Genomic DNA, 23,730 nt, shown 5'->3' with positions numbered 1-23,730 from the left:
GATGGAGACAAGATTCCGTGATAAAGAGCAAAATTCGGGGTTGCTCCACATACTACATCTAAATATTTACATAACTTTCATAAAATCAAATTCAGATCTAAAGTATTAAATCTTTACAGCTGGCTCTCCAGACCAAATTGGTCTGCCAATTGGGGAAGCAACTCATGAAACTCTAGTACCTCTTATCTAAACTCTAATGCCCACTACTTCGATATTTTCTTGCAGACTGCATGTAGCCGCTCTCTCTCTCTCTCTCTCTCTCTCTCATTTTATGCTACTTTTGTCGAGGAGAAAATCCTTTCTCTTTGATGAGCAAAGCCACAGCCACAGCAGCCAACTAAAAAAAATAATTATATGGATGCTTCATTTCCACCCTTCCCACGGCAGAGAAGGTTGAATCTCCCATCTTTTAAGCATGATGTTTTACCACTGCAGTGATCGAACTCTCCTTAAAACCCGAGCTGTTTTTGGCTTCTCCACAATGGGAACCACTTTCTCCATAAGCTGCAAAGACAGATGATGTTAAATAGCCAACTCACTCATAGCAAATAAGGGAGCCAATTTTTAGGAAAAAAAAAAGAATTGGCATAGTGAATTTGTACGATATGTTTGATGGCCAAAAAACCAAGGGAATAAGTACAAATATATTTGATGAAAATGGGTTGGACTCAGAGTAGATATGATCCTAAGTTCAGGTAAACTACATTGAGAGACCAAATATAGGGAACTATTCTCACCTACGTCACGTTTCTGTTTCAATATTGGGGCAAAGAAAGAATCGCTGTTTCGTTATAATCAGCTCGAAAGACTCAGAAAGCTACCGAGAGTATACGGAGCCTAGCATGAGTCTTCTTCATACCAAAAGTCCAGACAAGTGCACCAATTAGAACTCCAAAAGCAGAAGAACCACAACGCTTACAAATGGGCAAAATAATTTAAACAGAGAAACAGAACAACTGTTAGGCATAGCAGCGATTGCTCATTTTGTTAAAGATTTTTTTGCGAACAAGTGTGCCTGAGAAAGGCTGTCATTCCCAATGCACTATGTCTCTTGTATGATATGCAACCAGTGCATTGGACATTAAAATTCTCTATAGAAAGTATGGTCAAGAAAATTTTGTTATCTCATATTATCGTGTTTTTATTTCAGTTCACGTGACTGGATCGCTTAACAGTGAAGAGCCCTCCCATTTGTCAAAAACCCTCCCAAAAAGGTGAAGGTAAATATCATCCCACATCTTCCATAACTACAGCTGAGGACTTCTTGGCTAAGCTAGCTGACAGCATTGGCAGTAATTGCATCTAGTAAGATAAACCTTACACCTAAAACCGATCCATGTCGCTCTCCATTTAAATTCTACACAACACTTTCATGTAAGGGGAAAGCTACCTTTAAAATGAAAGAGATCATCTTGATGACGTTAAAGAGAAAAGAATGTGCTATCCCTTTCAGAACTTCAGCCAAGTAAAGATGACGAAATCTAAGTTGGTAATCAAATCTACTGCATCTCTTGCATTTCTCCAAATAACTCAGGATCAAGTTTACTCTCTAGCATGGCTTAACGTGAGAGTGCAATAGAGAGAAGGATTACAATATCAAATACAGATAAAAATCGCACCTGCCTGAACCTTTCTTTAGTCCTCTCAGCCTGCAGATAAAGAAACAATTCTCTTAAAATGCAAGTAAACAGTTGACAATTGAGAAGTAGGCAAATTCTTTCTCAACATAAGGAAGGCCGAAAAATGCGATGCATGCAATATGTATTAATGTAACTACATACATTATTGCATGCATAGAAATATGAACACAAACATGCATCAGTCTTGACAAGTCACCTCCCGTTTCCACTACGTTTTAGTTTATTTCAGTTCTGTCTCTTGAAATCCGTGAAAATCCCATTTATATAAATGCTTCGTTTACCCAAGGAGGAAGACCAAGAACCTTTTCGAGATTAGCAAGAATTACAAATCAAAAAGCACTAAGAGTAAGTTATCTTAGCAACAACAACCTTAAGAGACTTATAGGGAAAAGAACCATGACATTCTAAAAAAAAAATTATACAGAGAAATCCAAGCACATTCTAAAATAACTTCAGGATAACTCTTCGTTTCCAGATATTCGATCATTCTGGATCAATGCATATCGCCATTCTCGAAAGAATATAGTAGGGCTCGTAGATAAGCGCACCTTCTCTTTCAATAGCTGCTCATTCTCTTCTTCGAGTTGCATAGCCAAGGACTCCAGTTCCACTTGGTACGCCTGTAAAAGAGAAATTCATACCAAAGAAGAAAAGAACAAATAAGAAACGAAACCCCGACCTCAATGCAACAAGCCAATGCTCAAAAGCCAAGACCAAGACCATCACCTGCTTCCTCTCCCTAGACCTCGCCGCGGACTCTCTGTTCTTGATCATCCTCCTCTGCCTCTGCTGGGCCGCCTTATCCAGCGGCTCCAGCACACACGCCCCTCTCTTCCCTCTCCCTCCCCCCATCAACTCCACTCCGTTCCCAAACCCCACTATAGACCCTTCCACCGCCTCTATCGTGCTCGGCGCCATCGCATCGAACGAGAACGCCCCGCTGCCCATGCTGCCCATGCTGCCCATCCTCTCAGCGGGGTCAACCTTCACCTCCACATCCTCCTCCTCCTCCCCCTCCTCGGCCCCAGCGGAAGCGCCCGCCCTGACCAGGAAATCCTCCAGCGTCATCATCTCGTCCGGCATTTCCTCCTTGCACTCCACCCTCTGGCCCGCGACGATCTCCCGCCACACGTCGTCGACGGTCCTGGCGGCGGCGGCGAGGGGCGCGGGTGGGTCCCCGAGGTGGGCGGCGGCGGCGGCGTCGGCGGCGGCGTCGAGGAGAGTCGACTCGGAGGAGGGGGCGTCGCGGGCGGCCATGGCGGAGCCGCCGTTGGCGGCGAGGCTGTGGGCGCGGTCGATGGCGGTCAGTAAATCGGAGGTGGCGGAGGCGGAGGAGGAGGAGGAGATAGAGAGCCGACGGGATGAATCCGGTTCTCTCGGCTTGGAAGACGCCATCGCCGCCGCCTCCTTCTACGTCGCCATTTTCCTCGATCGCGGCGGAAGCGAAGACGACTCCGGGGGGCTTCCTCTTTTCTCGAGGGTTTTAGGGTTTTGGGGCGGGGATTTCTGGGGATGGTGGTGTTCTGGGTGTCGGGATCAGAGAGGCAAACTGGAAGGCCGTGCGGTGTTCCGCCCAGAGAGAGAGAGAAAGAGAGCGGCGGAGCACGGTGGCGCCGGAACTGAAAAGGGGAAGGGGGAGTTGCCCGGCCGTCGTCACCTGGCCACGCTGCGCCCTCCAATGCGGCAGTACAGTCATGCCACCGTCCGGCGACTGGGGCCTATGTAAGGCAGCGGCGGCTTAAAAAAATAAAAATAAAAAAATTGCAAAATTAAGTAGGATGACCATTCAGGCCTGTTTGATTCGACTTTGGGAATAAGCTTTGAAACTCTAAAATTTCTTGATCAAATGTAAACGTGTTTAGTTCGATTTTTTTGGCGACTTTGACAAGATATAATTACATTTTCAAATAACTCTAAAAGTCATTGGTCCAAAGTAAGTTTAGAGGTTGTTTGGTCGTTTGGGAACTTGTATTTTTCGAAATGTAAGTTTCGATTAATATTCATCTTCTTCAGTGGAGAAGTCGATTGGAGGCCGATGATTGCTAGCCAATGGATTGCATGCATTGGTGACGCGCCGGTGATCACCGCCTGAGGATCGTCCGACCCCGATGACTGTCGCCATCTCAAGCGACACCTAAATCACACGACTCAGGAGGTGGCCCCCTAAGGAAATGTAAAATTTGGAATTGAATTTCAACCATATTTTTTAAAGAGACAAAGGTTAGACACAGTTTCAAAATAAGGGGATTGAAGTGGTAAGGAACTTGAAAATGAGGAAAATACTAAGAATCACCGAACTCAAATCGAATTTCGAATTTTTTCTTGATTCCTCTAATCTCCTAAAAAAATCTGATCCTTTGATTTTGCTCTAAATCTCCTCAAAAAATCTGATCCTTTGATTTTGCATGATCCTTGATTCTCAATTCTCCGTGTCATTCGTGTCCACTAATCTTAGCTCAATGATTTGATTGAGGTTAGCTCCACAACCTCTAGTCTCTATCATCATTGATTCTCTATCGATTCCTCCTCTCATGCTAATCTTAAGTCCATTGTCACGAGCTTCGTCCTCTTTTGAAGAGCGTCCACTCCATTTAAATTTTAGTGTGCTCTAAAATTTCCTTTGTTGCAATTGAAGTCAATTTCCTAAACTGGCACTAATGATCTTTCATTTGTCCAAGAGAAGGCAATGGTAGCTTGCTGAAGTAGCATGTCGACAAAAGTGTGAGCATATTGTGGAATATCACATCAATGATGATAACAACGGGGATGGTAAGAGGAATGTTTAATTTTTATGATGTTGTTTTGACTTGTTTAGTCGGATCTATGGGCACATTTTCTCTTTTTGTGTGAATCGATGCACGTGAGTGGCATTTTTTTTATTGATAAACTATATTCACTGTGAATTTTCTAATTGGATTTGCTATTAACATTTATCATGACTTTTTTGTATGGGTTGTGACCCTTGTTTTTACTATTAGTTTCATTTTTTTCCGATATATGATTTGTCGTTTACAATCAATTGACAAATTCAATGTGCACGCATCAAATATCTTCATCTGTAGGCCATAAGCTATCATCTTCATCATGTCTAATTAATTGGTAATAACATAGACAGAATAATAGGTTTGGAGAGTTCACAATGCTTCTGATGCGTTTCTCTTCATTTGCAAAGAACTGACGAGGCATGCTCTTAATGATTTTCATTTACACGGTTGACCCTTCATTTTCAATTGAGTGAGTTGAACATGCTAGAAGAATTTAAAGTAGAATCGAAGAGTCCTAATCTCTCTAAACTCCTCAGATGGGGCTTTGGCCTTTCTTCAATGGGCCAGCTTGAATCTTCCCTTCAAATTAAATAATTTTTTTTTTATAATAAAATTGCTCCAACTCTAATCGTTTTAGCCTAGCTAGTAGGGAGTTTGGATCTCTACTTAAAACTAAATCAATCATTTTACACTCTAATTTTAGATAATGTCCATTTTAAGCTACTCTTCAAAAGATAACTTCACTTCATGTCATTATTTGAAAATTTCCCAATCCAATAACATGATTGTTTAAATAATTTGGAAAAAAGGTTTCAGGGGAATTATAGCCGATAATTAATTAAAATTTCTGCACGAAAAGTTCATCAATGTAAATGCAACACTAACATAGCCTCGTAAAAAATGTCATCCTCAGGAGAAAAACATTTTATCTTATGAGATTGTCGACATTTTAGTAATATTTAAGAAAAAAAATGTAATTCGCGGTTTGCATATACTAAGGAAACATCCGGGTAGGGTGACGTCACGAACGCACAGGAAGCACCTCCAGGCTCCAGCACATTAGGATGGTCGGTCCATTTTATACTTCGATCCGCCGGAGATTTGGTACATGGTTGTTGATTTATGGCCTTTTGACCGCGTTGAATCCGAGGAACGACCGTCCAGTCCGGTTAGGACCTGCCAGCTCATCACCCGCTGTCCCGGCCTACCCTACCATGTTCCAATCCCGTTGGCGTTTGACCAAAAATAAATAAATAAAATCCCCTCGGCGCGAATTTATTTTAATATTCCCGGCCTTGATAATTTCTTTTCTTTACTATTCGCTAACCTCACGACTTAACTTTCGTTTATTTTTGAAACGCTTGAAAATGTTTTAAACCAATACAAATATTAACATATAAAATCGAATTTTTGTTTCCATACTATCGAATTAAATGGAATATCGAATATTAATGGGAAATTCAACATACGCTATTTTTCATGGAAAAAATTAGAAGTAATTATCTATTCATCGTTCGCCTAACTTATCAAGAAAATAATTAATCCCTTCTCAAAGAAGTTTTCTATGCTCCGGAGAATCATTGAATCTAAGCAGAGAGTCGCAATTTCATCAAATGAACTTTCGTGGAAAAGAAAAAAGTTTACTAGGGGATAATGACCTAAATAATATTTGAATTTTGGTCAAAGATGCATTGTAGTTTATATATTTTTAATGTCATGATACATAAACTTTTTAATTTGTTCAATATAATTATTGGGCTTTTAATACATATTCAATTTTATTATATAAAAATATTTATATTATATTTTTACTAATTTAAGTTTTTTTTTTTTTTTTTTTGGTCGGTCTCTACTCTATTCCTACTACACTACACTGCAGACTTGCATTGTCCTACCTTTGCCGGGGCGTGGGAGTCGCAACCCACTCTCAAACTTACGCGTTCTACCTCCATTCACTTGAGAGGTGGGGATTTGAACCTCACCTCCCCCTTCCATGTTTGGAAGGGTGGCGTAGAACGAACACAGGTGGTTTTACTAATTTAAGTTTGGATGCGATATTGAACATTTATTAATACATCAAAAAAGTTCAAAAATCACATTAAATAAATTAAAAATTCAATAATCACTTTTCAAAGTGAATTATAGTTTACGGAGCACATTACATCCCGCTACCATATGAGTATCAATTGTGTCATTTTTCCCTTTACTAACAGTAAAATTTTGTCCATGAACAGACAAAGACAGATCAAGAAACCGAGGAACAGAATTAAGACGTGGCAGTCCCTCCCCCGTCGGTAATCGGATTCTCGTGAACCATCATGCCGTCGGTGCTCTGCGATTGAGTCGAATTTGGAATTCTGAACATCATGCGTCCCCTCGGGTCCCCTCGATCTCTTTTTAACGTGAAAAAAGCTTTCCAGCTTTAGGCCAAATTCAGGCCCGAAAGTGGGGGCAAAAAGGAAGGTTATTTAGGCCAAAATAATCTCTTCTTTTTTATTCAGTAGTGACTGACCCAAAGCCAAGCCTCTGACAATTCTTGGTTTCTTTAGGTTTCCTTGCAATGATGTTGGCAGCTGCTCGGACACACTGAAAGTTCCTCGGGCACACCATGCCCTTTGATTGAGATGGCCACAATGAAACTTCCCAAGTTGCTCACTGTTCATCCCCTAAAAGCAAAGGAAATGTCTTTGCTTTCCTGAGATTTCTTTAGTTGCTTGAAGTGTGATTTGCTGGAGTGATCGAATTGTTTTGCTCCGTTGCTGCGAATTTTTTTTCTCTCGGAAGAAGCTGTGCTGGATGAGCTGTTCTGGGTATGCTCAAAGGAGCTCAATTTCTGGCGTCTACGGAAGAAAAAAGTCTCCTTTTCTAATACCCAGTTGGTGATTCTCGTGTCCGGGTTTGATCGTCCGAATTTTCAGTTAGGTTCGGTTCATAAGGTTCCCACGAACGGCATCGTTTGCTGCACCGAACGTTCCACGCCTACGAGTGATTGACCGGTTGGTCGGCTCGTTCGTTTGGTCAACCATGGTCAATTGCTCTTGCATACGAACAAAGAGTTTCCAGAGTGCTTCTGCTTTTCGTGGAGTCTGACGTCCGACGAAGTTGTGCCTTTTAAGTTTCGGGAATTCCCGAATCCTTCTTTTTTTCCTTTTTCTTCTTTAGCGCTGTAGGAACTGCTGTGAAGAAGCTGAAGCGGCAAGTTTCGACGCTTGCTTTGGGTTATGGTGTCGACTGGGTCTCTGTGCTCATTTGGGTTGATTTGAAGATTCGCGTTGTGAACTCTTTTCCGATTATATCCCAATCGCGGGTCTTGTTTCTTTTCTTTTCCTGCTTTTATCGGTTCGCATTGCGGGATTTCGAAGTTGGACTGTCTCAGAAATAGCTGGAGTTTTTGGTGCACTCGGAATTTTATCTGATTTGTGATATGGGGAGTAATGGGGTGGATCACTCGCTTGAAGAATCGGAGGAGGGAATTACTGGTAGCGGCAAGGAAGTGATCACGGATTTGCTGCAATTAGATGGTAGCGATGAGTCTGGGGCATTGCAAGATACTGGCTCTTCTATGGAGCAAGAAGACAGGAAGAATGGTTCTGAGAGGTCATCATCAGTTTTGGAGATTTCGCAATCAGGAGAATCCAAAGCTGATTCTTCAGCTCGAATCAGTAAGCATATGTTTCGCAAGATTTAGCTTAATATAATGCCACGTTTTGCATGACTGAGCATTAGCAAGGAAAAATGTGGAAATTATACTTGTTAAGTAGAAGAAACTGAGGGGGGAAAATGGTAAAGACTACTGCAGGACCACGCTTGGTAAAGGAGCTGGTCCTACTATGTCGTGAATATTGGTTACAGGTGCCATTAGGCTTTGTTTCGGGGGTCTTATCAAATGCATTCTGTTGTTAAATTATCACCTGTGAAAGTACATGAGCTGAAGTAGACCATTAAATAGAGAATAATATATGATTGATTTAGGCCATTAGGCATTGAGTTGTTCTTTTCATTTCATATGACAGTTTTGTTTCAACTACGATGTCAATCATAGTGTGTCTGCATTGTGGAGTGGTTGTAGTACTCTACAAATACAAGCAATTCCTTCTGTTTTATCAAGCTGGTGGGGAAAATGCCTTGAATTGCCAAAAATGAAGGCAAAAAGGTTGAACCCGCATAGTCAATTCTGCCATTTGAGTCTGTCGAGGAGCACGAAAAAAGATAGGCAAGAAAAAGTGGCTCCTTGGTATCCAGAAGAATAGGAATAGGAATTCTAGGGCCTCTATTTGGGGACAAACTTTTCTCACTAGCTAGAGTGTTCGCCATATTATTAGCACATCTATTTATGCTAATTTGATTTAGCCCCTGTGGTAAAATGGCTGTTTACCCAAGGATTCACATAGAACAATTCCAAATTTTGTGAATTTAGAGAAGAATGTCTTGTTCAGCAATGTTTCTAACTTTAATCAATTTTGGAAATTGCCATGAGCGTCCTCACGGAATAGTTTTCTTCCTTGTCAATATGCTCATGTATTCAAGTGTAGATATCAAATTAACATTTTAGCTGATCAAATAAAAAATTCAATATGCTTCATCTATATCTGTTTCCAATTAGCCTTTGCTTATTCCATGTTGTTTGCTGTCCCAGGTTTGGATCATAGCACCAGTGCTCCTATAAAACCTCGCAGAAATATTCAATATGATAGCCAGGATATTAAATTTTACAGATCCATGACAGAGAGAAAGGAAACTTCGAGGCACAATTTGTTTGACAGGCTGTCAGAACGTGAAAAGGTGCATGCGATAATCAAATGTGTGGGGCTCTTGAGTATCTTGCGATTATTGGCTAGTTGAACTTGAAGGAATTATGTGACTTCTTTACTCTATTTTTCCAAACTATATGGTTGTTTAGAAGCTTCGTGGAAATCCTAGACATTTCCATGCATTAATGTTAGCATAATTAAATTCTTTACTATTGCGATGACTAATAAGCAATATTTCACAGTAACTTTGTATGTGATTCTTCACTTCACTAATGACTATTCCCATGTACTTGTTTCAGAAGAAGCTCATTATAGAGCTAGTCAAAATTCAAAATGATGGCACAGTGGAAGTTGATTTAACCAAGAGTGATGGTATGGCTTCAGAATTGCTGGAGCTTCAGTCTGTTGAATCAACACCTTTCAAAGTCGAAGATTCTATTGTGGACTCAAACAAACCGATTCCAAGGTTGAAAATTGCCATGCTTATTGTTGGAACAAGAGGAGATGTGCAGCCTTTCTTGGCTATGGCCAGGAGACTTCAGGCAAGTTCAAGAGTCTGTGTTATGGGGATGCCTGCTAAGTTTGTTTTTGTCATTTCCCCTAAATATCAAATGCTACCGATAATCTACTGTCTTAGTACAGCACTATCACATGAAGACCCTAGTTTGTTAGTCCATCTTGCAAAATACGCATTCATGTTAAACCGAGTAGTAGTGTTGGAAAGAATAGATGCATCTTCTCTAATTATGAGCACGTGCTGATTTCAGCCTCTTGAGTTAGAGCCGTTAAAATAGGACTTCTCTTGGCTGCTCAGGGTTTCATTAGTAGGTGATGAAATTGGACTATAAATCAAATCCAGAGTGTATTATGTGCAACCGCATCTGCTACATTGGATAAATTATTGTCTGGTTTCGAGCAATTGTTAATTTCTGAAACTTTTCTTGAGAATTCAGGGAAATCTTTCTGTTCTATCTGTAAGTCATATTTGAGCCCTTTTATTCTCTTCAAGATAGAATCATGGGGAAGGATGATATTTAGATTCCTGTGCTTCCAGCAGTTGCCTGTTTAATGCCCTTGGATTACTTCACTAAATGTTGCTGAAGCTATGTGCTGAAATCACTACTACGGAGATAAACAAATGTTCCTTGATGTACATGAATTTAGGTATTCTAGAAATGATTAAATTGAGCTGAGTTTTGTTTAGTTATTTTTCTTGGGCCTTGCTTCCAGGAATATGGTCATCATGTCAGGCTGGCCACTCATGCCAACTTCAAGAGTTTTGTGAGGTCAGCTGGCGTAGACTTCTATCCTTTGGGTGGTGATCCTCGAGTTTTAGCAGGATGTAAGGTCCTAGTCTCCTCTTGAATCGAATGTTGGTCATGTTGTCTCAAGCTTCAGTTTTCTGGTCTAGTTCTTAGCACTTTCAGTTGACAAATTCCAGTTGCCTGGTGCTTATGTGTTATTTGTAGATATGGCCAGAAATAAAGGTTTCATCCCATCTGGGCCTGGAGAAATATCTATTCAGAGAAAACAGCTGAAGACTATAATTGAATCTCTTCTTCCAGCCTGCACAGAACCGGATACAGAAACTGGATTGCCTTTTAGAGCTCAGGCAATTATCGCAAATCCTCCTGCTTATGGTGAGTTCACACTGGAAAAGTCCAATTTTGTTGTTCGAATTTTCCAGAAGTTACTTCCCTCCAGTTGTTAGACATAATGTTCTCCCAAAAGCTAATTTGTCAGAAAAGGTGACAATGTATGTATATCTAGGTCTTAAAACTGACGGTCTCGCATAGGTCAGACCTTATATGTTAAAAATGAGATGTAAAAGTAACCATGTCAACCAGATAGCGAGCAACAAACTGTCAAAAAGAGTGGGAGAACCATGATTGAAACCAGTTAATGTGCTTGAATATCACGTTAAACATATCATTTATCCCAACAACCTTACAAAAATTGTCACCAACAATGAATATATACCATACTTAACATTCAATGGATGAATCTCTAATTTGAAGAAAGTTTGACTTTTAAAGTCATAATCTTTTGTTGTTGCTATAGAGGATCCAAGCCCTTAGTTTATTGATGAAAGAAAACCATGTAGTCTTTAAAGAAATCCCTTCTGCAGCTAATTGCATATAAAAACAAAGTAAGGACTTCGAAGGAAAAAAAGTCCATCTTCAGTCTCTCTCTCTCTCTCTCTCTCTCTCTCTCTCACTCTCACATGGGGTTTCTTCATACACTACATAGCTTTCTTTAGTCTTTTCCAACTATTTATCATCATCTACACCTAATTCTGAATGCACCTCTTTCTCCTCTCGCACTTTGATGTACATGACAGTGTTGTTAAGGGTGTGGTTGTCGTTATCATTTGTTGGATACTAAGCATCCTTTGAAAAATAACATGTAAGAGTATAAAAAATTATTATTAAAGCAACAAGTACAGGAGTATGGGCATCATGGCTGTTCAGGTTGAATGTGCAACAGATACTAAGTAACTAAACAGATCGGAAGGGCAGCCAGGAAAATGGAAAGCTAAATTGACCTGTTATCCTGGATAGGGTTTGTGAAACTTTTTTCATGTGGTTATGGTTGCAGGACATACACATGTGGCGGAAGCTCTTGGTGTACCTCTTCACATCTTCTTTACCATGCCATGGACGTAAGTATTTGACTGTGTTAGCATTTTACCTTGCATCCTCTAATAAGTAATTTTGGTGCTAAACTTAAATTTTGTTCAAACGCAATTCTTTTTTTAGCTACGAGTTACATTTTCTTTGAAAGAATGCTTCTTCTCACATATGTTCTGGATAGGCAGGCCGACATATGAATTCCCTCATCCATTGGCTCGTGTGCCTCAAAGTGCGGGTAACTGGGTATGCTTCTCGATATTACACATTTCAACTATAGAATTTCTAGTAAGTTTGCCTCCAACTTGTTGCACTGATAAGTAAATTGTTTGTGCTGGATACAGCTTTCTTATGTAATCGTCGAACTCCTGATATGGTGGGGCATAAGAAGCTATATTAATGACTTCAGAAAAAGGAAGTTGAAGCTAGCTCCTATTGCATATTTTAGTACATACCGTGGATCGATATCTCATTTGCCAACAGGATATATGTGGAGTCCTCATCTTGTGCCTAAGCCGAGTGGTAAGGCCCTAGTTAGCCAAGAGTGCTTGTCATTGACATTATTGCCAGAATATTTTGATCTGTTCTTCTTTATGACTAACAATCTCTCTCCTCTGTCGGAAATTAGTTCTGCTGTTTGGAGTGGTGCAATAGAATTGGTGTTTGTTGTGTTTCACATGTTCAGTTAGTTTTTGGTAATGTGTCTTGCATGGATGTGACTGCTGGAAAAAGCTGGTGGCCCCATATGGAAACTGATTGTCTACCTCTAAAAATATAAGGGGAGGTATAGTAGACATGAAGAAACCTGAATTAATTAAGAGAATTACAGTGAGAATATAAAAGTTTCACTGCTTCCTCTGACCAGGGAGCATCCAGATGCTGCTACATCCCCATTGTCATAGAACTTTGTTCCATATATGAAATATTTCACTTAAATAAAGTATCGAGGTACCTCCTAATTTTTGTTAATCTGATGCTATACCTGCACCTTGATAAATTTGTGTTTTAAAGCAACCTGAATAATTCCTAGCAATTTGCAATTCTTGTGTTGCATTCTCTCTAGCCTCACCTTTGAGAACTATAAATAAAGGGTAAATTCACTGTCTTGAGTACCGCACTTTTCATGACTTCTCTTATCATCATGGTGGCAGTTAGTACATTCCTTAGTGTAGCGTAATGATAATATAGCATTTAAAAATGGCTTGTGGGATAGTAAAACTAGCTCTTATGATGGCATGAATTTGCAGCCAGTGTTTCGGTTGGAAATTTTCTCGTGTATTCATCATCTATCTTGCTACACATCACTTCTTAAGAAATTTCATGACATCTTAAGTCAAGCTTAGCTTTGATTTTTCTTTGTCTTTCATGTAGTAGCTACGTGTGAAATCAGTCATTCTATTAGGTTCTTTGTTCCACCAGCAATTAAATTTTGGGTCTTGTGCCTTGATGTCTATTTTTGCAAACAGTGCTTTGAAATTCCTTAGTTTGAAAATCACATCTTGTGTCATTGTATCGTTCCTAAATAACTGCAGATTGGGGACCATTAGTTGATGTTGTTGGCTACTGTTTCCTTAACCTCGGGTCGAAGTATAAACCTCGGGAAGAATTTGTTGAATGGATTCAAAAGGGAACAAAACCTATATATATCGGGTTTGGGAGCATGGTATGGCTATTTCTTTGTGCTTCAAAGTTTTCTTCTTGTTGGACCCTTTTGCTTGTATATAAGAGTATGGATATGTGTAACATACTTGATTTATTTGATTATACCAGATGGGAAGTTTTCCTCTGCAAAGCAGTCATAGCCATTATAGGTGGCTAGATGCAAATCTGTTCTTTTCACCTATGCTAGTTGGCCCAGCTATTTCTTAGTAATCTCAAGGATGCCTTATAGTTTTTGAAGAAACTGTTTAGTCGACTGTATGCTCTGGCATCCATTTACTACTTCATCCTTAATGTGCTAATGAGTCCACATATGAACCCAGTATGTGTGATTCGTAATGCATGCATGAATCAGTAGGCATTTGCTGTCTGACGTACTTCTAAGAACTAGATTTCTGCCAAGTTATGCTGAATAACTCTTGCTATTGGATTATAGGAAAAATCAGTTTTCTGGAATTTTTTCTGTTTTCTGTTCGGAGATAAGTTTAATTGGAGTTTGATGGTAAATATTTTATTGGTCTCTTGTGAAGCCTCTTGAAGATCCCAAGAAAACTACAGATATCATAATTAAGGCATTAACAGATACCGGACAAAGAGGGATAGTTGGTCGAGGTTGGGGTGATCTTGGGACTCGTAAGTATCTTGCTGTTTAATTCCCCCCTTTCCTCTTATTGTGCTTCAAAAGAAATAGCTTGATTTAAAGCATTCTTATTGGTGATTTTTCGAACACTTATGCATTAGTTTCTGTGTGTTATCCTTTTATTAACGTTGTTACGTTAAAAAAATTCTGAAGCTTTCTATCTCTAGATCTCAGTAATCACTTGTTTTTGGAATACCTAGACTAAATTATGAAGTAAAACCTCAATTCTTAATCAAAGAGTAGTGGAACCTGATGTTAACCTAACAGGATTTCTTGTCAGATTCAATTATGATTCATTATCTTGTCTTATCAATGTTGAGAAACGGAATATGTGTGGGTTTCCATGATTTTATGCAATAAATGGTAACTCTATTTCTTGCAGTTCTGGATGTTCCAGACAGTATTTTCCTTTTGGAGGATTGTCCGCATGATTGGCTGTTTCCCCAATGTTCAGCTGTGGTGAGTTTGTCCTACTTAAGAGATTAGAGTACTCAATTTGGCTTCATACTGTAGCATCATCATCAGTTGCAACACGTGTCTATTACATGAACTAATGTAGAACTTTACATCACCTCCACTGCAAGAACCTGATGGGATCTAGCCATTAGTCATTTTGTCAGTGAACTCTGATAGCTCGATCTGATGAAGTGTGGTTTCATGAAATATTGACGCTAGTTCAAAATTTTCATTGTTTCTTCCTGCTTATAAGACCCAATTAAGGTGAAACCATAATGCTCAACTTGCAGGTTCATCATGGTGGTGCTGGAACAACAGCTACAGGACTAAAAGCAGGGGTAAAAATTTACGCTGGAGCCTTGCATTTTGCTTTTGGTAGCTTAATGGCAAATTTGCCACAAAGCTTCTTTTGGATTCTTTTCATTTAGATTGGATGAAATAATCTGCCACCTAAGTGTTGCGTTGCAAAGAAGAGATGAAGCAATATCCTCAGGTGGCAAGGATTTGGTGCCAGTTCCAGATTCTTTGATACTAAAGAATTATAAGCGTCTCTCTTATGCTCCATCTATAACTAATGTCGAGAGTCTATTGTGTGCTTCATCGATAACTAATGTTGAGAGTGTGATTTGCAGTGTCCTACGACCATAGTTCCTTTTTTTGGGGATCAGTTCTTCTGGGGCGATAGGGTCCACCAAAGAGGCCTTGGCCCTGCACCCATACCAATCTCCCAGCTCAGCGTCGAGAACCTTTCAGATGCCATAAGATTTATGCTTCAACCTGAGGTAATTCTGATGTCTTGACGAGCCCAGTCCTTGACGTATGTATGTGAAGAAGCATGTCTCGATTGTTGGATTACATTTTCAGCACTTTTTTCCTGACCAAAGCAAATTGAATAGCAGAAATTCAATGAGATAAAACCGAGTCTCATTTTTTAAGGAGGCTGCCTCTCGCAAATTGGCATGCTGAATCTTCTGCAGAAAAGAGAAACAGAACAAAAGATGACTCAGTTTCGCTCACTCCAGAGATTGAAAAATGCCGTCTGCTCCGTCTTAGTAATATCTCTCTACGCATCAATGCTTCCAGGTAAAGTCTCAGGCAATGGAAATGGCGAAGCTGATAGAAAATGAGGATGGGGTGGCGGCTGCTGTCGACGCGTTTCATCGGCATCTGCCCGAAGAGTTTCCCTCGTCGAGTGTGTCCTCGGACGGTGAGGAGCACCCCAACCCCTTCCTGTGGCTCTTCCTCCAAGTTGAGAAGTGGTGCTGCCTGCCATGTAGTAAATAGGGGCCTTCCTTTGGATAAATTGAGAGTGGGTGTATAGAAGTGATAGATGTCTTCCTTATTGTTTTCTGTCCCTCAGTTACCATTTTTTTTTCTTTCAAATTTGTTTCAAATCATTCATTTCATTCTTATCAGGGTTTGGCTGACCATTGTATTCAGCATAGCATAAGATTTAATTTTGCCACTGCTTCTTGTGTAAAATCACTAGGCTTCATTTGGAACTGTTGTATTTTGTAATAACTAATAGATTCAATGTTGAATAGCAGATACACATTTGATGAGAGCATGTTATAAGATCATGTCCATAGACCACTATCGCCTGAGGATTGAGACATCGCCTTGCGGGGTCTCAACAGGGTCTTTTAACTCTGCTCAATTTAATTCTAAGCATTTTTAAAAAGCCAGTTTGAACTTCAATCTTAATTCTCATCGTGGGTAGCATTTGATAATTGAAAATCCTTACAAGTTTCTTGGGTCTTAAATTCTGAAATTTTAATCACAAAACTCAAAATTTTGTATATCTTGGATTCTAATCAAACTTGATAAACGAACATTTCGATTTTAAATTAATATATTGAAACTTAGTGAAAGTGGAGTTAATCGTGCATGTACATGGCCAATCCCATTTATAAGTATGGACATATAACTTTTTGAATGAAGGTGAGTTGGTAGAAACTTTTCTGAATTTGGATAAATAAATTACATTGTTGAAAGCTGAAGACCAAATATAAAATTTCAAAAATAATATATATAAGATGGAAAAAAGAGGTACTTTATCAATTTCTCTCATGTCAAAATAAAAATCTTGCTCACAATTTCTGGGAAAAACGACGGTGTGCGTAGAAAGCCTAACCGCACTCTTTACAAGCGAACGGCAGCGCGGCGGCGAGACGACGGAGCGGAGCCGTCGCCTGAGAAGATGGAGATGGCGATGAGAGCGACGGAGGACGTCGCCATGGGCGAGGACGTCACGCCGCCGATCGCGCCCCTCTCTCGCCCTCTACGACGCCTTCCTCCCCTCCCACTGCTCCTCCTGCTTCTCCTCCCTCTCTCCTCCTCCTCCTCCTCCTCCTCGGTCTCCGCCCGCCGGCACCTCCCGCTCCTCCTCCCCCTCTACTGCTCCGCCCGCTGCTCTTCCTCCGCCGAGTCCCTCCGGCTCCCCTCCGCCGAGGAGCTCCTCCTCCGCTCCCCTTCCGCCGCCGCCGCCGCGGCGGTCCCCGGCGACACCTCCGACCTCCGCGCGGCCCTCCGCCTCGTGCTCCTCCTCCTCGCCCGCGGCCTCGACGCCTCGAGCTGGAGGATCGGCGGCCTCCTGACGAACCGCGAGAAGCTGACGTCCGGGGAGAGCTCCGGCGACGGCGAGGTTGTGGAAAGGATCCGGAGCGGCGCCAGGGTCCTGGCGACGGCGAGGAGGAAGCTGGGCCTGGGCGGCGGCGGCGGCGGCGGCGGCGGCGATGTGGAGGGCGATGTCGTTTTGGAGGAGGCGGCGCTGTGCGCTACGATTACGAATGCGGTGGAGGTCCAGGATGTCGACGGTCGGGGCCTGGGAATTGCTGTGTATGGTACGGAGTTCTCGTGGATCAATCACAGCTGCTCGGCCAATGCTTGTTATCGGTTTCAGTTTAGCGGACCGGAGATAAGCGCCTCGGCTCCGGGCGAATCGAGGCTTCGCATTGTTCCTTATGGCGATCGAGCTCAGGTAAAAACATGCAGAAACTCGAACGCATATTCCTGTGGTTTGCATATGAAGGGCCGGTTGTTGTTAACTTGTATTCATTGGGGTTATGATGTTGCAGATGGACAGTGTTGGTTGCAGACCTGCTGAAGTTGGGAAAGGTAGCAAGAACATGACTTGACAAGTTACAGCTTCGTCAAATTTCTTTCTCTCTAGAATTTGTAAACTTTATTAGTTTCTATGAAGATCATGCAGATTACGGCCCGAAAATAATAGTTCGTAGCATAAAGGCAATTAAGAAAGGGGAGGAGGTGACTGTTGCATACACTGACTTATTGCAGCCTAAGGTGCGTTGTCTTTTCATGCCTGAGCAAAGTGTTTTCTGGTGATGTTTTTTTATTTTTTTATGTTGTGTGGAGAAAAGATCATGCTTTACTTAGGGGTACAAATACTATTGCCTGAAGGTTCTAAGTTTTGAGCATCATCAAGTGAAAAGAATGTCTTCCCATAGTAATTTTTCAATTGACTAATTCTGATTATGTGTGGGTATCGTGATTTCAGTCCTTACATCTCATATTAGTACTGAGAGCAAGTGAACATAATGAAATAACAACTCATTGTTATTTATTGAAATTGTCACTGATGGAATATTTAAATATTAAACCACATCTTCTTCTAATAGCTTAAGTTTTTGGGTTGGACTTTGGAACATGTTCTGGAGAATTATCCTAATTATCTGTAACAATTAGGATGCTCTAACCTCAAGAGTTGATCTGCATTACCATATTGTCGTCCTCGCATATGCTCTCACCACGACAATCACTAGATTTGCAGCCCCAAATGCTTCCCCACCCCCCCCCCCCTCCCTCTCTTTTCCCTTCCAAATCTAGCTTCCTCCTTTGGTCTTTCACTGCTTTGGAGTTTCTAACTTTTCTCACTTTTATTTGTAATTTTTGCTTAGTGCCTGACCTCATTTGTAATGTCCTGGTATTATTGATTCATTTAGGCAGCTAGGCAGTCTGAGCTACAGTCTAAGTATCAATTTAGATGTTCCTGTACAAGATGTGATGCTGAACCTTTAGGATATGTGGATCAAGCTTTGCAGGTAAGAGATCTGAACTTTATTACCCTTCCCTCAAATAATATCCTCCGACTGAGTGTTCTTGGTAATTTATAGACTCTTTCCTCTTCTTGATTATTCTCTGCTTTTATGTGAGTTTTTGCAACTTGTGACCACAAAGTGTCGTATGGGATGATAATTAAAACGGGGACATATCCAGGCCTGTTTCTATGGCCTGAAGCTTCAACTAACTGATATCATCTGGCTTTCACAAGTCATTCATTCTTTGGAAGTTGGTAAGACTGACTTTGGGTGAAGAAATTTTTTATTTTTGTAGGAACTTCAGAAGTGAAATGTCCTTTAATTATTTTCCAGACTAGGTTATTGTGGAGGAACCTTTAGTTTCTTTAAAAGAAAGAAAGGAATAAGTATGGTGGAGGTAAAGTGGATAGTTACATGGTACCAAGGATCTAGCTTCTAGTAAACTCAACACGGAGAACCGCAAGTTTAAGTTTTCACGATAAGCTCTCCTGAAATGAGATAGAGGGAGGGAGGAAGCTTTTGTTATCTTTCCGTCCCTATTGCTGCACAATATTCATGGTTGCTTGACAATTTATAGATGCTATGGTGTTGTTCGCATCTAGATTTCCTAACTCTTGATATGTTCATAGTTCAGCTGAAGTTCATTACTACTTTGCAGCTGATGGGGTTTCAGTGATTTGGTTTCCTGGTGTTTTTTCGAGTGTCTGTTTTTCCTTTATACTTTGAACATGATGTTTGCAGTATTGCTATCTTGTGTAAGCTATACACTTAGCCCATGCACCTGAACAGTCTTAGCAAAGTTGTAATGTTTTGTAGGTAGATTATTTAGCATAGCTATGTATGTATCTCTTTGACAATTTATCTTATCTTGTCCATGTTATGCTGCTAGTTGCATAATACATTTTCTGTTCATAAAGCATCTTTATTGGTAAGTATTATGTAAGATCCTTCAAGAAATATTTCTAGTATGTCCCCATTCATACTTATTGTCAACTGCCTTTTAACCTATGAAGTTGTGGATGTTGTTCCAGAGTCACATTGTAGCTACAATCTAGTACATCACTTTTCTGATCTGGAAATGATAAGCCAGCATCAAATTCATGACGGCCACTAGGAAAGATATTGACAAACAGGACACTGATTGAAAATTTTCAAGCTATTGAGACAACCCAAATCTTTCAGGATTTCCGTGCTGCCTATGGCTATGTCAGTGAAGATAGTGCCAACTGCAGCATCTATCGGGATGAGGCTGCCAGAAGGTTGAGTGAGTTGATGGATGATGTTATATCTGAATATCTATCAGATAGCGATCCAAAGTCTTGCTGCGAGAGGCTCGAGAGTTTGCTTACAGAAAGGGTCCTTGATGAGGACTTTGCAGTGAAGGCCGGATATAAGCAAAAGTTTCTTCTGCAACCCTTGCACCATCTTTCCTTGAATGCCTACATAACATTGGCTTCCGCTTATAGGATCCATTCAAGTCAATTAGTTGCTTCACAAATACAAGCAGTTGCTCTTGTATCGAAAACTTTGGAGTTTGGCAGAATCAGCGGGGCATACTCGCTGCTTCTTGCAGGAGCAGTCCATCATCTGTTTCGCTCTGAATCTTCTCTAATGGCATCTGCAGCAACCTTTTGGGTAACTGCAGGAGAGTCCTTGTTGTCTCTTTCCAGAAACTCGGCATGGAGTATATTTTCAGAAAAATCACAGACTGCACGTTCATTAGTTACTGAGCCCCATGCCTGCAGATGCTCCTTGATGAAAAAAGTTATGGTGCGGCCTTTTTGGAATCCAGCTGTATATGCGGATTTTGAAAACATATCTGGGGATTTCATGGGCTGTATTGCTGTGCTGACAAAGATGATTTGGGGTTTCCTAGCTCGTGGTAGTCATTACTTGCAAGCAGTGAAAGATCCTGTTGATTTTGGGTGGCTCGGGACGGTTGAAATTGTCAATGAATACAATTTTGGAGCTCATTTAGATGACACTGGTTTAGATTTTTATTGTGAGAGAGACCAAACATATAAATTGCATGCATCATATGACCAAGAAAGGAGACCACTTCTGTTCCAGCTTGGTGTCCATTGTTTAATGTATGGAGGACTGCTCTGGAGTATATGCTACGGTCGGACTCCGCCCATTCTCGACGTGTTGTCCAATGAGAATGACATGGCAGAGTGTTCACTTGATTGATTAGAGAATTTTTGAATCCACAATTCATTTTAAGTTAACAGGCAAGTTCTACTTGAGCCAGCTTGATGGCACTAATTTGCGCACTGACTTATTTTTAACTGTTTCCTCTTTCGCGAAGCTTCTGGTGATGGCATCATATCATAGAACTAACTCAAGTTCCTGTTTGGACATTAAAACTGATCATATGTTTTTGGCTCAAGTCACCCAAGTGGCCGGTTGAATTGCATGATGACCCAACCGTAAACTCGTAATGGCTTCACTTAATTTTCGAGTTGGGGGCAGGTTCATCGATCCATGTTCTTCAAATGCAAATTGAACTTTTGTTCCACAGATTTTCACTTGCCAAGTTTTTCTTTTATCCTTTTGCTTAAATCTCCTTGGGCGACAGTGACGTTACCTTACCACCTTTGGAGCTGTACGTGTAGGAGACGGCAGCTGTACGTGTAGGCAAGGCTAGCTCCAACTCCCAATCCCACAAACTCACCTATCCGTTAATGCATGGATGGCTTCTTCCTTATCATGCTCTGTCATTACACTCGCAACGTCGATCTAACCATGTCTAGATTACATGTGGTCATATCATTCGTTACTAGTTCGTAATCATAGTGTATGAACAATTACTATAGCGAAATGTGTGATTGAATTACCATAACATGATAAGATTTTTTCTTGATCCCGTCAGAGGAGTTAGCCACGCCCATTGCCGAATCGTTTCTGCTCCTTCCAAACTAACATACCATAAAGCAAGGTCAAAGTGAATAATCTTCCTGCAACTTTGTAATGAAACTCGAGTATGTACAGCACGTTGTAATGCTGAGAAAGTAATTAATGCATCAGCGGTATAAGTCAGCGTTGAGATATTACAAGATTTTTATGAAACAGGTATATTTTCTCTATTGTGAAGCAATTGTATTGTGGCAACACGTGTTGGATAAACACAAGTTCGGCAGTGATTTTAAAAGATGCATGCATCTGATTTTTACAAGTGACTTTGACTCGGGCTCCACTGTATCTTGACCGTCCAATCTTTCACACGTTGCCTTCCACGTTGTCGGAGGAGATTGGATCGGACTCCCCAAAAGTAGGCCCGACATCACTATATAAATCAGTACATCCCCACTTGGCCCTCCATTGCGTAAAACAAACTAGTCATTTGGTGGTTTGAATTGTCACATTGGCCAGCCGCTTACACACCACCATGGCCGAAGGGAAGCAGCAGCACCACCTCTTCCACCACAAGAAGGACGATGAAGACGCCGCCTACTCCGAGATGGCCACCACGTACGCTAGTGACGGCCCCCGTGGTGGCTACACCGAGGTGACCAGGGTGGGTGTGGGCCCGGGGGGTGTCGATTACCAGAAGGAGGAGAAACACCACAAACGCCTTGAGGAACTCGGCGAACTTGGCGCCGTCGCTGCCGGTGCTTACGCCGTGGTAACATTTGCACCCTCTGGTTGGACTTTTCATCTCGTAGAGATGAACAAAACCAAGTAACTAGAACAAGTATCGCGTCTAATAACGTGCAAATTTATTGTCTCTTACATACAAAGTAAATAAACTCAACATGTTATTGATGTAACGGTTGGATCGGTAAAAAAAGAAGATTACAACTTACTTTAAGTATAATAGAAACATTGATCCGACTGAACTTTGTTTCTCCATCATCATATTGCAACTGTACCCTAGATTCCCCCATTAATTATGCTTCTTTTTGCTTCTTCCTTTTTTTTTTTTTTGGGGGGGTGCTTTGGTCATTGAATCTATTATATATCAGCACGAGAAGCACAGGTCGGAGAAAGACCCCGAGCACGCCCGCAAGCACAGGGTGGAGGAGGAAATAGCAGCGGTGGCAGGGATCGGAGCGGGGGGCTATGCTTTCCACGAGCATCATGAGAAGAAGGAGGATAAGAGGGAAGATGAGGAGGCTCATGGAAAGAAGCATCACCACCACTTTTGATTTACGATATATATATTGGTAGGAGGCGTCCTACTTAAATAATGAGTTTTGCTAGCATAATAATTTTTAGGTTATTAACAACTTATTCTAAGTTGGAAATTTTTGAATAAGTGAACTCATTATAATTTATAATTATTTATTATTTGATTTTTTTGGTTCAGAACATAATTTTGTTACTGTCACCCAATAATTTTGTGCATGCACTTTGTTGTTATGTGGTCTCTGGCTCTCATGATTAGTCAGCTATGAAAATGAAATGCATGGAGTTTTGCTTCTCAGGTATGTCATCTCTCTCCCCCACTCCTGTTTTACCATTTCAGAGCCGACCGTGACAAGTGATTGCAAATCCTTGTGGCCAAAAGCAAGGGAAACACAAATAGATATGCCATCCATGTCAGAACTTTATGCGAATTACTTCTCCATGACCTATTGACCTAGCTCCCGAAAGCTCGGTCCGATCAAGCCGCTGAGTATTGAAAACGAGAAAGTGGCAGATCTTGCATTTCTTGAGGGTGTTGGTTGAGTCTCTTTCCCACTCGGCTAACCCCTTAGATTTCATGTCCTCAAAAATTTAGCCCGCTTTAAAGAGGCTCTAGTTTTCTATCTAGTGCGCTGGGCAAGTCGATTTTTCGAAAGAGATTTAAGTTGTTGAGAAATGTACTGATAACGTATTTATCGTAGCATGTTATTTTAATACCGATCCTCACATGTAAGCCAAATTATTGTTGGGAGATTCAAATGGAAGTGAAAAATACCGGAAAGCAAGGGAAATAAAATAGGACAAGGCGTGATACTGTCTTAAAAATGGTGAATTAGCCGATTCGATACTTGATCCAATGCACTCGACCATAATGAAAATCTTTATCTAAGGTACAATGCCTCTTCCTTGGCCGTTACTCTCAATATTCTTCACGTTTTTTTTTCTTAGCACCCTTATCCATAAGCAATTGCTTCCTAACTTGTCGACAACGCTCGAATGGCTT

At 41.0% G+C, this 23,730-nt stretch overlaps 4 protein-coding genes across 7 annotated transcripts; 3 read left to right on the top strand and 1 right to left on the bottom strand.

Annotated features, from left to right (window-relative positions):
* Window positions 1-18: 18 nt before the first annotated feature.
* On the bottom strand, window positions 19-3,356 carry LOC104451960 (G-box-binding factor 4). The gene is made up of 4 exons (XM_039316058.1): window positions 2,367-3,356; window positions 2,189-2,260; window positions 1,620-1,649; window positions 19-504 (listed from the first exon to the last, which is right to left on the bottom strand). Exons 1-4 carry the CDS (start codon window positions 3,033-3,035, stop codon window positions 424-426), a joined length of 852 nt encoding a protein of 283 aa, XP_039171992.1. The 5' UTR covers window positions 3,036-3,356; the 3' UTR covers window positions 19-423.
* Window positions 3,357-6,791: 3,435 nt separating this feature from the next.
* On the top strand, window positions 6,792-16,108 carry LOC104449593 (sterol 3-beta-glucosyltransferase UGT80B1). Of its 3 annotated transcripts, XM_039316153.1 has the most exons (15): window positions 6,792-6,868; window positions 6,955-8,067; window positions 9,042-9,187; window positions 9,456-9,698; window positions 10,387-10,498; window positions 10,626-10,796; window positions 11,755-11,818; window positions 11,975-12,032; window positions 12,131-12,308; window positions 13,319-13,449; window positions 13,976-14,078; window positions 14,468-14,544; window positions 14,832-14,879; window positions 15,174-15,323; window positions 15,625-16,108. In XM_039316153.1, exons 2-15 carry the CDS (start codon window positions 7,830-7,832, stop codon window positions 15,823-15,825), a joined length of 1,920 nt encoding a protein of 639 aa, XP_039172087.1. In that variant the 5' UTR covers window positions 6,792-6,868; window positions 6,955-7,829; the 3' UTR covers window positions 15,826-16,108. The 3 variants fall into 3 exon arrangements, with proteins under 3 accessions (XP_039172087.1, XP_039172088.1, XP_010062109.2); XM_039316154.1 differs by lacking the exons at window positions 6,792-6,868; window positions 15,625-16,108 and adding an exon at window positions 15,441-15,544 and having other exon boundaries at window positions 6,907-8,067; XM_010063807.3 differs by lacking the exon at window positions 6,792-6,868 and having other exon boundaries at window positions 6,908-8,067.
* Window positions 16,109-16,617: 509 nt separating this feature from the next.
* On the top strand, window positions 16,618-20,849 carry LOC104449592 (protein SET DOMAIN GROUP 41). 2 transcript variants are annotated; one of them, XM_010063806.3, is made up of 5 exons: window positions 16,618-17,521; window positions 17,619-17,658; window positions 17,753-17,844; window positions 18,504-18,602; window positions 19,782-20,849. In XM_010063806.3, exons 1-5 carry the CDS (start codon window positions 16,742-16,744, stop codon window positions 20,787-20,789), a joined length of 2,019 nt encoding a protein of 672 aa, XP_010062108.2. In that variant the 5' UTR covers window positions 16,618-16,741; the 3' UTR covers window positions 20,790-20,849. The 2 variants fall into 2 exon arrangements, with proteins under 2 accessions (XP_010062108.2, XP_010062107.2); XM_010063805.3 differs by having other exon boundaries at window positions 17,744-17,844.
* A 1,070-nt stretch (window positions 20,850-21,919) lies between these two features.
* On the top strand, window positions 21,920-23,164 carry LOC104449591 (abscisic stress-ripening protein 3). The gene is made up of 2 exons (XM_010063803.2): window positions 21,920-22,224; window positions 22,565-23,164. The coding sequence occupies exons 1-2, from the start codon at window positions 21,988-21,990 to the stop codon at window positions 22,745-22,747; spliced, it is 420 nt and encodes a 139-aa protein (XP_010062105.1). The 5' UTR covers window positions 21,920-21,987; the 3' UTR covers window positions 22,748-23,164.
* The last annotated feature ends 566 nt before the right edge of the window (window positions 23,165-23,730 follow it).

Source organism: Eucalyptus grandis, chromosome 6 (assembly GCF_016545825.1).
Source record: "Eucalyptus grandis isolate ANBG69807.140 chromosome 6, ASM1654582v1, whole genome shotgun sequence".
In the NCBI taxonomy this organism is placed as follows: domain Eukaryota; kingdom Viridiplantae; phylum Streptophyta; class Magnoliopsida; order Myrtales; family Myrtaceae; genus Eucalyptus; species Eucalyptus grandis.
This window is presented reverse-complemented; position numbering and strand designations above follow the sequence as displayed.